This window comes from Ruditapes philippinarum, unplaced genomic scaffold (genome assembly GCF_026571515.1).
Source record: "Ruditapes philippinarum isolate M1 unplaced genomic scaffold, ASM2657151v2 ctg319_1_1_1_1, whole genome shotgun sequence".
In the NCBI taxonomy this organism is placed as follows: Eukaryota; Metazoa; Mollusca; class Bivalvia; order Venerida; family Veneridae; genus Ruditapes; species Ruditapes philippinarum.
The window spans coordinates 9,952-25,743 of record NW_026857916.1 but is presented as its reverse complement, the minus strand read 5'-3'; the positions used below and the strand labels follow the sequence as shown (position 1 = coordinate 25,743).

The following is a 15,792-nucleotide window of genomic DNA, read 5'->3' as shown; positions in this document are numbered from 1 at the left end:
TTATTTTAAATTTTAAATTATTGCAGCAGAAACTTTAAAATAAATTTTAAAACTACTTTATTTTATTGATCAACATTTAAAACTATAAACTATTCTTACTGTGGGAAAGATTAAAGGAAAGTGACACCAATAAATTTTAGATCATGGGGATGACACACATGTCATATTACAATGCAGGCTTTTAACTTTATGCAAGTGCTTGAGTTGTATACACATATATTGCATGTTACAATTATCAAATATGCAAACGTAATCATCTTCTATGTAATATATTACATCAATGCATGATATAATATGCATTCAATGTCATTTTCCATAGAAATTTACATGGTATGTCTATGCTAATTAAAACACTGCGGTAATTACAAATTTTCATTTTTCAGACAAAATCTATAGCGCATAATTATCATCTTAAGAAATCTTCATTCTTTTAACTGTGAGAATAAGTTAACATGGAATGTCTATACATCTGAATATAGGGTTCCCGAGTACTAGAGTAACAAATTGATAAAGAAAGTATGATTATTTCATTGTGTGTGATGATGTAAAATATATCAGGACAGTTTTACATTCTGTTCTATATAACTTTGACTGACTAAAGTTAAATTAACTTTGACCGACTAAAGTTAAATAGTTATAGACAGCAGAACAAAAACATTTGAGCAAGAATTTAACACACACAATATTTTCATCAGAATGACAGCTAGAGTTGTATTTAGACAGAACATTGGCTATAAAAGCAAAACTTCCACTATAAAACACCCCATGACATCCCTAAGGAAACAAATTTTCTTCTCAAACCATCATATAAGAGACATTATTCTTTCATTATTGTCCCTGTATAAATAAGTCTATAGTCTTGTTACCCCTGCAGATACCTCAATTATGCATATAGAGACATTTATTTCAGACAAAACAAGCTTGCTACGACTTTATTGTACAGCAATATGAACAAAATTACTAGTATATAGAGTAGCTGTTTTGTTTTTTTCAGCATGACATATATTTTAGACATGACAAGCTATTTTTTCTAATAAGTTGCATAGGAATAAAACTTTCCAATTCTGGAGGATATCAGCAGTGCGTTCAGTACCCATTTTACGTTAGCCAATCACCGTTACTGTTACGTAACAGTTAATCGAACGAACCGTTTTGGCGCAAATGTTTAAAGATGGCGGACAGGAGAATAATATCAGCGATTTTGTTAGAAGAATTGGCGGAAGATGACTTATTTACGCAATTTAATTCTAATCAAACATTGGCAATGGATGTCATGAATGTTTCTCTAAGTATGTATATTCACATTTCTTGTAATTGTTGTTTATTTGCTGTTAAAATCACATCTTTTCACCCGAATTACAACGCCGGTTCAAGACTTTTAACTGTCCGGGAAGTCTCGTCGTACTTTTAGATTTCCCATAGTGATAATGGACATATGTAATTTGTTTATAGTGGCGTTGGGGTAAAAAACTGTGGCGTTGAGATAATAAACTATCATTTTATCTATATTCTAATTAATTCGGAAAATTTTGATGCCTTGAAAAAAGTCAACAATTCCTCAGTCATGAAATCAATAAAAACATGTTCTCGGAGCTAATGTCAGGTGCTAGAAATTAAAGAAAAGTTCACAAATTTAAAATGACTAATAAAGTTGGTTGAAAACCTAAACAGAAATCTCATTATGCACTGACAGACTCAAATTGTTATAATATCATTCTAGAATGCATTTCTTTTTATTATTTAATACCACTTCTGCAAAATAAAAGAATATACTTAACATTAAGCCTAATGTATTTTTGTAATGTTTTGACTTACAACTGAGATTGTTTACTGTTATAAATAATAATTTTAAAGGACAATATCAAATATCAAAATTGAGCAATCACTCGACTAGTTGCAGCAATACCAGGCAGAAATTGTTGCCTAGTAGCATTCAGACTTTAACCAAAAATCTGCAGAATTTGTATAATTAATTTGCCCTTCTTTAAAAATTCAGACAGTCCATTTGAATTTTGAGAGATTTCAATAACAAAATACCCAAAATTGAGCTACCAATAGTATTACATGAACATGTATACTTAGAACCTGGTCAGACTTTTAAGGCAAAGGCTAATCAACTCTGGTACCATGGTGAGGGTTAATGCCATCAAATTATAGCAATAATGTTCAACATTCTCTTGACAAATATATTTAAAGGCCCATTATTCATCAGAAATGCTTTTTCATATTCATTTCTCAAACAATTTTTAACTTAAGAGTTTCTCTGTAGTATCCAAAAAGTTACTGTCAATATTCCAAGCCAAGCCATTTGCCTAGTAATTTTTTTTACAACATGCCTTAAGAAATTCCTAGCTAGAACCCTGGTTACTAATTGGCCTATTACTGGAACCATCTTTTTTATTATCTATTGCTTTTCAGCATTTATTACAGTTATAATGATTTAGTATTTTGTATGGAAGTCAAATACTAACGTTGTTAGAATTTTGTTACTTATGACAAATTCACATTTATCTCTACTTGCTTTGGTTAACATTTAGCATCTTACATGATCTAATATCATTATTATTTAAACATAAAAATTCATGTTTGCCCTTTCTAAAGAAATAAAAACTTATTTGTTTCTGAGGCATATAAAAATATGCCTCATATAATTTGTAATGTGTGTTTGTAAATGAGGACATCATATGACCCACTCTGTTTCAACCTTACGGTTAAGGTAGCAAATAATTATGTTTTTATTCAGACTTTTATAGTCAGTGCATTTGTATTCAGGATCAAGAAACATTTTAATTGTGTTTTTATGCACATTGCAGAAGTTATGTTGGATGCATCTATAGAAATAGGTGAACTGTTTTATATTACAACCTTTTATGTAAATAAATAGTGCACAAATAATAGCTTGTTATTACGAATTTAACCTTCTACTTCTGAGAGAGATCTTTAAAATAATACGAAATATACACTGCTGCATAAAAAGGTATTATTTAAATTACACACACATTGCAAACTTTGCTATAATTATTTCTCATGAATATAAAAACAAAAAATCTGTGGCACCAGTTTAGTTTGTTTATTATTAACTATGAACTATAGAATTAACTGACATTTTATAGGAAAATATTTAGCCTAAATATTTATGAAATTGATGTCAAACTGCTTTCAAACTGATTCAAAAAACATAAAAATTAGTTTTAGATATTTTGACAAATTATTACAGATTAATTGAGCCGTGTCACAACAAAACCAACATAGTGCGTTTGCGACCAGCATGGATCCAGACCAGCCTGCGCATCTGCGCAGTCTGATCAGGATCCATGCTGTTCGCTTACCAACCCTGTTACAAGTAGAGAAACTGATAGCGAACAGCATGGATCCTGATCAGACTGCACGGATGCGCAGGCTGGTCTGGATCCATGCTGGTCGCAAACGTACTATGTTGGTTTTGTTGTGACATGGCTCAATTCTTACCCAGCGATAGACTTGCAACCATAGCTGGCAAAGCATAATTATACTGTACTGTATCAATATATTGAAAATTACTTTGATGATTTCATGATTTCAGTAAAAAAAAAACAACCCATAATTATTTTGGCGTGTCTTGTTTATAAATGCTATGAAATGTGTACATTACATTGCATAACATCATCATATAGTTTTCAAATATGTATCAATTATTGTTTACAAAAAATATATTGACAATGTATTGATATTGTTTCTATCCATGACAACTCTTCACTTACTACTATTTTAATTCAAGCAGAAAATGCAGTGGAAAATGTCTATATGCAATATTATTCAGCAATATCCAAACTGTGTTGCCAACACTGAATACATGGATATGTGAGGGCTGATCTGGACTCTACAGTGCAGGAAGCATAGGTACACATAGGGCACTCAAAGGGTGTACATTTGACGCATTAAAGATATGAATTTCAGTAAGTCTGTACAAAAAAAACCCTGGTAAACTTTGTTATTTTTAACATACATCATATTACCCTTTCATTTTAGTTTCTGATATATTTATAGAAATCTAATGTTTCTATGGCAGCATGTTTAAAGAAAAGTCAGAAACAAAGATCACTGATGTACATTGAAATTACTGATGCTGTGAATGGAAATCTATGAAAACAAACCTCTTTGTGATTTATATATAGACATTTTCAATTTATTCTGGGATGTAAAAATAATTATTGAGAAAAAGTTTGTTCACTTGATAGTAGGATATTTCTTACATAAAATTGTTTGAGCAAGTCATGAGCGTTCCATATTTACAATAAAAACAAAGTCATTCCAAAGTATCCATAAGCCTTTTTTTGCCGTAATATCCAAGTACTGTGTATTATTATTTCTTATATTATATGGCACTTTACTAGGATAGAAATGGAGTCCTTCTACAAGGAAAGAAATTAGTGTGTAAAGCTATTATATCTGTTGCTTTATAATACTGATTATAAATTCATTGCCTAAATATTGAAAAAGAATACTTTCAAAATACCTTCATTTTCTTATGTGAAAGAAATATGTTTGCATATTTTCCTTAAAAGCAAATGGCTCATTCAGAAAATCATTGCTAAAAGGTTAAAATTCCAGATAGCAGCATATATAAAATAGCAGCATTTTTTGTTCCAGAATAATTTTTTTGCTTTTATGCACAACATTTAAGTGCATCAATTTAAATAACAGAGACATTCTATGTTTAAACTCTTATAACATGATTACGGAAACACTGAAAAAGGCATAGATTTATCATTACATACAGCTTTATACCCTTTTAGCAGCCATCTTGATGGCTGTAATGCATATAATAATGCATATAATTTCTTTGAAATCTTTTTTGGGGTTATAAACCAATAAATTTAAACAGTGACACTTATTTAAGAACGACCAAAAAGATTAAGAGGGACCAAAAGGATTATAACAACCATATAAACAGTTAATGACCAATGATGATCTGTTCAAAAGTCAAAGCAGGGCAAATCCAAACTGGCCCATTATTATTTGAAATTCAATTAAGGCATTGCAAAAACAAAATGAAAATCTTATGATTAAAAAAATACATGTTCAAATTTCATTTGAGGAAAAGGATTCTCCATGCATGATTATGTGTAGATTTGACAGTAGGTTTCTAGATGAATTAACACAAAAACTTTTTTCACAAAAAATAAAATAACTGCTTTTATACTTCAATAAAATCTTCCCTTGAGTTTGTCTGTCGCTTCAAAAATATATAAAACTGTAATTAACTTATTATCTTACAATAGATATAAGAAACCTGCATTACAACATAATGACTGGTTATATAAAAAATATATAAAAAATACATAAAAACAGTACTGAATGAAAAATGTCACTGATGTATTATTTCAGTGTTATTTATAAATACATACAGGTCAGTGAACTAGTCAGCAAAATAGATGAAGAAGTGTGTACATCAAAATGTAACAAAACCCTCAAAGTTAATTTGTGTTGTTAAACATAATTAGTCACTGGATGCCTCAACTATTGATTTTCCAGACATGTATGGATGCCAAGTTTTTTTCTCTAGCCCAAAAAGCTGAAAAAAGTCACAGGTTCAAGTACCGAGGTAAAAAGAAGTCAAAAATTGAAATCTTGATCTTCAAACAAAAGCTTTTACTGAAGATTCTAGAGCTTATAAGGTCAGTTATATTATTGTGATTAAATAAATAAGATAGTTCAGGTTTACAATAGATTATACATAGAGATCAAAAATTCAAATCACTGCTGGAACTTGAGGTCACAAGTGTAAAATTCTATGACAGAGGACATACTAACAAATCACTCTAAATAATTATAGCAAAGAAATCTTGAAAATGTTGCACAAAGCAGTTATGAGATCAAAAAGTTTCTTGCTAGCAGAAAGGCTTGCAGGAGAAAAATAACTTTCAGGGTAAGAATTCTAGCAGTATGGTAGCAGTATAGTGATGCTTAGAACTTAAGAGGCATTTGAATTTTCTCTCTTGTCAACAACTTACAACATTCATAAAACCTCTAATGCAGTTAATAACTGCAATTAAACTTGGACAGTAATGAAGGAGATGTCTCTGAATAAAACTCAACAGAATTGGAATACAAACTTAAGTGTATAGTGTATTAGCTTTAACTCAAATTTCAAACAAAAATCTAATGAACAAACTCTGTTTATGTTATTTGTAACAGAAATCAAAAATCTAAAAATACAATCATATAATTCAATAAAACCTACATTTGTTCATAGAATACAAAATCAAATCTTGTCATTGTTCACAGACTATCCCTTTAGAAAGATATCTCAATTTCAGGACTTGAATAATAATTTGTCACCATGGTGTCAAAATCTTATCATAACAACATATCAATGATAAAATATCAAATCACATAGGACATTATTACACCACATTGACACCTGAATCTGTCAGACAATTCTGATACCTCTAAATATATATTCATATTACAAACCAATACATGTACCAGCATCATTTCAAGAATTCATAGAGTCACAGTCACTTTTACTTATGATACTTGCTGACTTCACTTCAGTGTTATATTTTTCTGGTCCGTTCAAAGTTCGGGTCATTGATTCCAGCACTATCAAGTGTTGAAAATGGAGTACAACTCGCTGGTGCTTGGAGGGCCAATGAGGGATGTTGCACATTTTCATTATCCCTCTCATGTACAGACTCAATCAAATTGAGTCTACAAATATTATTTAATTTTGCAGATTTTAAGGCTCATGAGGGATCACTTTTTTCTAGACATTTGCACTAATATACTGGTGATATAATAATAAACAAAAAAGGAAAATCGTGACAGATTTACCGATTTGTTTTTTCATAAACATTGAAACCAGAGACACGTCCACTACCTTGTTACCATGCAAATTAAATAAAACATGAAGTCTAAGGAAATCTTGCAAATCAATATCAGTTGATTCAGAAAGGAAATTATGAAGCGTTCACTTTTATCCAACAAGACGTAGAAATGATGTCTGAGACATTATTAACAGATAAAGGATGATCCAGGCCCGTAAGATTTGTATTATCATACAGACCTGAACAGAATAGAATATATGATCCAATCAGTGCCTTGGAAGTGAGCAAATAGATTTGTTGTGGACAATAGATTCATTAGACATCCATAGGGAAGACTGTGCCACCGAAGTAATGTAAAATTTTTGTTCAAAAGAGGATGTTAAAAATATCACACTTTGAAGAATTTTGAGCTTATTCTCAAAATAGCAAAACAACTGAATATGGCCTTTTAATATGACCTTTTTAAACAAAGATTTATCACATAAACAGCATGCTGAAATATTTTAAGTGCTTAAACAAGAGCCATGCAAGCTCATAAAATGGCATAATTCAGTAAAATGTCCTAGCTAAAGTCCATACTTAAGTTACAAGATATATATTAGTTTATAGAGAATTTATTTTAGTTCAATTGTGTAGAAAGTTATAAGCTTATAGGCACAATCTTGAATCTGTTCATGAAACCAACCAGTACTGACCAAAGTTTCAAGATATTGGTCAGCGACTATAACAATCATGACCTTGAAGACATATATAAAGTTTCAAATGATCACCATCTTTAGTAGTTCTAGAATAGAACTATGACATAAAATTTTAACGGTCACAGCTGTATATTTCACTAACAATCCAATTAAGCTAGAGTTATTGGTCCTAAAATAAAGTGACTTAAAATCATGACCCATATAAGATATGTGCAAAGTTTTCAGAAATGACTGACACACCACAGTGTAACCCCACTATTATTCCAGTATGTTTTTTACAGCATCTTTCACCTATTGGTTAAAACATCTAGCAAGAAACACTTTAATCAGTAGCCCTACAGTTGGCATAATTGTGGTGATACATGGAAATATAATATGTTGTTGTACACTGTTCTTTATTCTTACAAGTCACGTATTTTGCATTTAAAGCCCCTGCATAAATGACCTTCATGAAATCATGAATTTTTCATAACTTCAGGTCAGTATAATAACTTTAAATTTGTGAAATAAATGGGGGATAGTTTTCTTTCAGGAACAGTTTCAATGCCTAAATGAAGCCAGTTTCTTGTTGCAATATGAATTCTCCCTCTTTCCTATAGAATTACAGTGTAATCAGGCAAATACATCAGACTATAAGCTAATCTAAAATGACAGGATAGCCTGTAAAGTGAAGTCTCAATACTGTAAAGCCCATCCATCATATATAAGTAACGATGTCATCATCATTTCATAGCTTATTTCTCTTCAAACACCCTGGAAAAGGCTATAGCTAGCTGCCATGTAAATTAGATTGAATGTTAACAAGCTGATGACAACAAAAATATACAGTAGTCCATATCTCATTTTTAAGGGGAAAAAAAGATTTTTTTGATGCTACTTTTGGTATCATAGAAATTGAATTTTAGTTTGATTGTGTAGGAAGCTATAAGCTTATAGACACTCTCTTGAATCTTGGTATAGTATAAATTTCATGATCTTCAATGTGACAAGAACTTTGATAGAAAATTCCTTATGAATTTTAAAGTACTAGGACCTATTAATTTCAATATAATGAAATGAAACAGTACTATTACATGTACAGTTTATAATGAAGCTTTTCAAATTTCATGTTGTGGACATAATATTGTTTATGTAGCAGTTGTAACATTCTATTTACCTCCTAAGTATTTCCTAATTCAGTTGTAACATTCTATTTACCTCCTAAGTATTTCCTAATTATCTCCTAATTATTTCCTAATTATTTCTAATTATCTCCTAATTATTTCCTAATTACATGTATTTCCTAAAATTTATAAAAGTTGTCAGTTCAGAAATATAACTATGAAACATAGACTTGTGAAAATATTCATCATCGCACAAAAATTAAATAATGATGAACAAATCTTTATCAGGACAACATAATACTGATGAGGATACAATCAACAAGAAATATAAAACATCCTAAAAATGTCATCTGGTGAATTTTCAGATAGAAATATACTTCTTGTTTGAAAACAAGTGAGAAAGGGACATACAGGCCAAAAGCCACCATGAAAACTGCTTTAGTTACCATGCAAATGAGCTTTGTAATTGAATAATTATATACAAACTTTAAGACTGCCAAAGTGAAAATGTTTCTTGAATGTACGCCCCCAACCCCCCCCCCCCCATAATTATTACAAGCAATTTATTGTTAAGGCATTTTCCAGGAGATAAATCATCTTTAAAATACAATTTATATTTGTAACAAATTCTCCTCTTCAAAACTTTATATCTTAAATTTATTTAATTGCAAACCCTGAAAAAACATTACAACCAAATCAATAAAGCGCTATGTCAAATTATGTTTTATTAAAGGAACTCCACTGAGGTTCTTAAGGCCTTGGAAATCTTGTATTGTTAAAGGGAGACACAGGCAAAATTTTCATTTCTTAGTTTTGAATTTTTCATTCCTAATTCTGTAAATGCCCTCAAAATGAATATATTAGACAATCAAAGGAACAAAACTTTTCTCCATATAAAGAATAAAATGGTGGTTTCCTAACCTGACCCGCGTGGGTCAGGTTAGAGCGCTAGGATTTCACAATAATTGTCACAGTGAACTCTGGAATCGTTAAAGAACATGTCAAATGAATGATTTTGACTTGTTTCAATAATACAATATCCACAGTATCTGTTAATGTAACTTCAAGGATTTGTTCACGTCACCTGACTTGTTTTAAAACTATTCGGTGATTCTATTGGCGTCTAAATTTTGCTCAACATATATAGATATATTTATGCTTCACTAGCAAAATATATAGAATCTAAACAGAAATTCATGCTGAAACTATTAGAGATGTCATTTTAGTGCGAGTTGAGTACAAAAGATCATTTAATATTTTTGTCAATATTTCGCCTGAATATCCCTTTAAAGGAACTCCACAGCCTCAGGTCTAAAACCTAAAAACATAAAATTTGAACATCTTACAAAAATCAAGTGAAAGGCTTAAAATAGAAAACTTTGCAATAGATAACAAAGAAATATACTCAAATTGATTTTCATGCCATTCTTACCCGGATTTTGGTCATTTTGCTTCCGGAAAAATGGGCAGAGAGAATGATCTGACATTTGCACACAATTTATTGGTCCAAAACTTCATCAGTTTGTACAAAAATCTCGGTAAAAGATTTCCAGTCCAGTCATGTAAAAAAAACTCAGTGGAGTTCCTTTAAAGATTAAGCATTGATGATAAAAGGAAAATATCAAGAAATTTCAGAACAATTTTTAGATAATTAAACATCTGAATGCACTGTTACTCACAGTGATTGTGTAGTCTTTTTTTAGTATTATTTCCTGAAACAAGATTGGCATTTCACAAAATTAATCTAAAATGAGAAATGTTTCATTTCATTGGACTATATTTTGTAAAGGACAGACATTAAACAAGTTTCAAAATGTGAAATGGTTACAGATCAAATACTCACACTATATTATTCTTTTTTTTTTATTATGAATATTTTGATGTTTAGCAAAATGTGAACATTATTTATATTTCAATATAATCCTTCCTGAATGACATATTATTGTTTTGGGTTCAGAAAAATGACAAATATTTATGTCATGACAATATTGTAAAGGTCATATAATGCCATTCCAGTTTTTTACTTCACTTTTTTGTGGTCACTCTTTATGCCTTATTCCAGGTACTAAAGAATACATCAGTAGCATCTCTGTTTCACAACAAGTTACCTGAGTAGCACCGCTACCTGTGTAGCACAACTGTTCTACAAAGAACAACCCAAGTAGCACCATTATTCTACAACAAGCTTCCTCAGTAGCATTACTATTCTACAACAAGTGAGCGAAATAGCTTCCACACATGAAAGAATTCAAAGTCCTTAGTTATCTTCGAATATACAGCAATGAAGAACAACACAACAACTTGACAATGGATTTAATCAGGAAATACCTCAAATTCAGTTCATTTAATATTTAAAACAATTTCTAGAAACATTCTAACCAATACTAGTATATTAAAGGGAATGAAACATTTCAATGAATAAGTGCTTGAGAAACAATCTGCTCATGGGCAAATTATCTAAGTATCAAATCTTATATCTGATTGATTATAACTGAATTTGACCATTGTGATGGACAGATCAATGAACAATTAAAATCAATTACAATCAGATTACATTTTTTCCAAAGCAATTGGAGCTGAACTGGACTATAAAGGGCAATGTTTGTGCAATAAATACATGTACATGTAATTATGAAACCATAAGATACAATAATATTATTTCAAAGACTTAATTTATATAATTATATTTTTTCCAGTAAGTAATGATCAGAAAACAGTCTAGCATAATTATATAATCTAGAATCATCATCTAGATTAGCTAACTGTCATATATACATGTATAAATATTATACAAGGCAAGATGCAAACCACAAAAGCGGTTAAAGATAAATAACTTATCATGTACATTACATGTACTTACATAGGTCTGTTTTCAAGTATAAGGGCTGTGGTAGACATGACTTCAATATCTTCTTTCTTCGACCTGCTCGCCACTTGCTGCTCTTCTCGATGTTTGGCCTGAAAATAATAAAATCAATCCATGATTGTTAGAAATAACACATTCTTTAAACATCAATATCCATTCGGTTATTGTAAGTTGTAACATAGTATACATTTTTGAAAACGGCGCAAAAAGAAAGACAATCAAATATAATAGTTAACACATGCTCGAGTACAAGGATTTCTTGGTACTTTAACAGGAACCACCAGACTCCCATCATGCATTACTGGTAGTTCACCTTATGCTGGCACTTGGGTAGAATCACCACCGTCTTCCAGCAGCTAGATGACATTGAAAATCTAAGGGTTTTAACCCACAGCTGAGGAAAGCAATTTTTTTTAAAGTCAATGACTTTTTCTATCATTCAAATTCAATGGCAAACTAAAACAATGAAAGAAATCAACAATTTCAAGCATTATAATTAAGCAATGTTCAATTGTAAATAAGGAACTGTAATCAAAAATGTCAGTCTTTACTTTGATAATTCAGCTTAAATAGGTTGATCTATGGTAATTTGTAAAAAAAAAAATATTTACCAAAACAAAGCCTCCAGTCCTCCCATATGAAATAAACATCTTTAACATTTTTGTTCATAGATAGTAGTTACATTATCTATCTACTCTCAACTTTATATGATAGAAATAAGGAAGTTTTCATATATTATAAAGGCATCTCATTGTTTTATACCAATTCAGGATGTACTGATACTACAACCGTTCTCCAATTGTTGAGCTACATTTGCACGAGATTAAAAGTTTTGGGGATATGTTGCAAAACTATTTCAACTCTGTGGCTGATAGGTTAAGGTCACTGAATCCAAACCACTTGAATCTTACAGCTGTGAGTTAAAATCAAGCTATGGACTTTGGGTTGATCAGGAAGCTATCCAGCTAGCTTACCAAATGTCATGGTTTTACTCAGGTGTCTGCTTGTGCATAAAATAATACACAGAAGTGCATCTGAAGACTGCCTTAAATTGTAAATCTGTAGGTGTGTCTCAATCAATAAATCAAATTGACTGGCTGACTGACTGACCGACCAACAAAACGACCTACCGAACCTACTAATCGATCAATCAATCAATCAAATAATATCAACCAATCAATATTCTAACTTTATTGAAATTAAACATAAAGCTACAAAAGTAATCTACAAAACTATATCATGATCAAGATATCGACGTATGTACCTTATACTCGCTCTGGATTTGTTCGGGATTCTTTGACGCTGCTTGTTTAGGTGGTATTTTACCAAACAGTTTCCATCCCTGATCATCACTATCACTACCTTCTTTAGACTTCCGAGAAAAAATGCCCCTGTAAATATATTCATACAATATCAATACAATGTATATTGTAAGACATATCTAATATTCCAATGAAAACATTTTTTAATTCTCATAAAACGACAAGTATTTGAGACATACATTCATATTGATCTTGCATCATTGTAGAAGTTCAGCAAGAGTAATTTTAATAAATAAACATAGATTCACTTTCAATGTGCAAGGAACAAAGCACCTAACAATAGATTTTAAATTCATGTGACAGTGCTATGTTGAGCCCTTATATTGCTTTACATATAAATAAGCATATACATTGGTAAAAGGATAAGAGTTGTTGCCCTTTATGTCATTCCTCATACTCTGATAATAGAAAATATGATAAATACAGCTTCAAATTCTTGGGCTTTCACTCTTATCATGCTAAATATCTGGTGGTGGTGGTGTTAAAATTGCCACATTGAATTTACAAGAGCTCAGTTCAGCCACCGCACATTTTTATTCCTGGGCAGTCTGTCAAGCAGTTTACCAGTACTAGTTGCTTTTACTTTTGCAAGGAACTGATTACCTCTGTACATGCCAGTGCAGAGGTACAATGCAAATGACTGTAGAAAAGATTTCATGATCAATCACAAAAAAAGTGACCTGCATCATCCGGGGAATCAAACTCTTATATGGATTTGTCCATCTGGACAAAAGCATTAATCATTTTTAGGGAAAGTTTCAAAATAAGTACTCAGTGCAGACCATGATCAGACAGTGTGGATGTGTCTACACTGGTCACATTGGTACATTCTATAGCCACCAGCGGGCTATTAAGGAATTTCAAATTAGAAAAATTTAACAAGATAAAAATGTTCATTACTGATAATGACTATGATGACTAAAATGGGACAAATAATTGTTCATCGAATAATTTGTTCATCAGACAAAATAACCCAGATTAAAGTGTAATATCTGATTAACTGCCATTGCTGAACTATCTCTTTAGAAAAACAATTAACACAGCTATACTCACTTCAGATATTTTAAGTTATCCTCCCATCTAGTCAAACAGAAACTTTTTATGACATCATCATAACATTATTTTCTCATTATGTTTCCCATTAAAATTTCCACATGCCCAATCCTATAAAGATATCTCAAATATTCCTCACAGAAAAAGAAAAATCAGCAATTTCTTTGCATTATTTGGATAATCTCATAATAACTATAAAATGTGATTCTCTCTTGATTCTTTTATCTTGATGGTAACCTTTCCTGTGTAAATATGATTCATTTTTTTAATGACTATGGTGATTAAAAGGGAAAAGAAAATAATTCATAAAAATTCATGTAGGATAACATTTAAAATGGTTTCTTACATATTTTTGATGGGACTAAAAGTGTAAATATCAAAGAATTTATTTTACCTTGAAAGCTCTAGTGCCCCAGTCATGATCAAAACTAAATGAGAATTTTGATATTAAAATTTGAGAAAAAAATCTTTATACCAACTCAATAGCCTTGTGGTATCTGGCACAATTTAATTTAAATGAATACATCACTCTAAATATCCAAATATCTTCATCAAAAACTTTGTTTTGAAAGATATGCTAATAACTACTATGCCCAGGCGCAACAGAATGACATTAAACCAGACCACAGAATGACATTAAACTGATGTCAAATTTTGAAATACACCAAATTAGTAAATATTAATTCATAACCATCATCCCTGAGTGTGCATAATGGGGATATCATTGATTCAGACTGATCATTTTATACAGTTACAGTATAACCATTAAAAAACAAGAAAACAAGCTAGATAAACATTTAGTGATGTCACTTTTGATTACTTTCAATACAGAAATTACTTAACTTTCAAGTATGCAGCATATTGACCCTTTTCATATTATCAATAATAATGACTTTTCACACGCTAATTTTTTTTTACAGACATTGTCATAAATGAAACATTCATTTCTTCTGAATTAAAATTCAGGCAGAAATTTTAATTATAAAACAGGAAGAGAGAAAACACACGTTAAACAGTTAACTGGTTTATTCAAACAAATACTGGTTTCGGTCTCAGGATGGAAAAAAATCAGACATAAAATATTCTTGCACATAAAACTGCATATGCAGGTGTTCATAAACAGGGAAAAAAATATTAATGAACAGATAGAATCATACATGCCCTTTTGGCGCATGTTCTTTTTTAAATGCCTGACTAGGGGCGCTATTTAAAAAAAATCTGACTGAGATGACGGCCCTTGTAATTTCATTATCATAGCAATATTGTCAAATAACACCACCCTCGCATGTTTAGGCCCAATGGAACAGGTTTCTTTATACGAAAGTTAAATAACAAAATGCAAAATTACAGAATCAGACATGTACTTTTATCCAAGAATAGCACTTATGCACCTTTTTTTTCGATACAAAATCAACAGAAATTCCCTCAGACTATTTTAAAAGTACTTGCCCCGGCAAGCTTGGGCTTTAAAACAATAATAATAATATTATTACCAGGCCTGTAATAACATCATAAGTCAGTCAATTGAATTAAATATAATCCATATTTTCACCAGTAATGTCATCAACATTGTCATCAATGTGATATAGTGTTTATTTATAGTTTCACACTCATTAATTATTAATATTAATCTGATCTGTGAACGATAACAGTGTCAGTTCAAATCATCAGGACACAGAGTCATAACACATGTATATATAATGGACTTTGTCCATTTATATATAACTTTTCATGCGACTTTATGAACTAAATAAAATTGAAAATGTACATAAATAATAACCATATTGATTACAGAATACTAAAGCCCTTCAACCTATTCAGTAGGAGTATTTTAATAAATTATTAGTAATACAGATATTACCTGAGTTAATGGAACATACAAACAAGAGGGCCATGATGGCCCTAGATCGCTCACCTGACTTATCAAACTCATCCAAACAA

At 30.8% G+C, this 15,792-nt stretch overlaps 1 protein-coding gene across 1 annotated transcript in view; it reads right to left on the bottom strand.

Moving 5' to 3' along the window:
* LOC132751511 (TBC1 domain family member 12-like) overlaps positions 1-14,286 on the bottom strand; it is a 30,394-nt gene extending 16,108 nt beyond the window's left edge. Inside the window, 3 exon segments of the mRNA XM_060741686.1 lie at positions 11,471-11,568; positions 12,741-12,867; positions 14,246-14,286. Coding sequence (XP_060597669.1) covers positions 11,471-11,568; positions 12,741-12,867; positions 14,246-14,271 — 251 coding nt within the window. The 5' untranslated portion in view covers positions 14,272-14,286.
* Between the last annotated feature and the right edge of the window lie 1,506 nt (positions 14,287-15,792).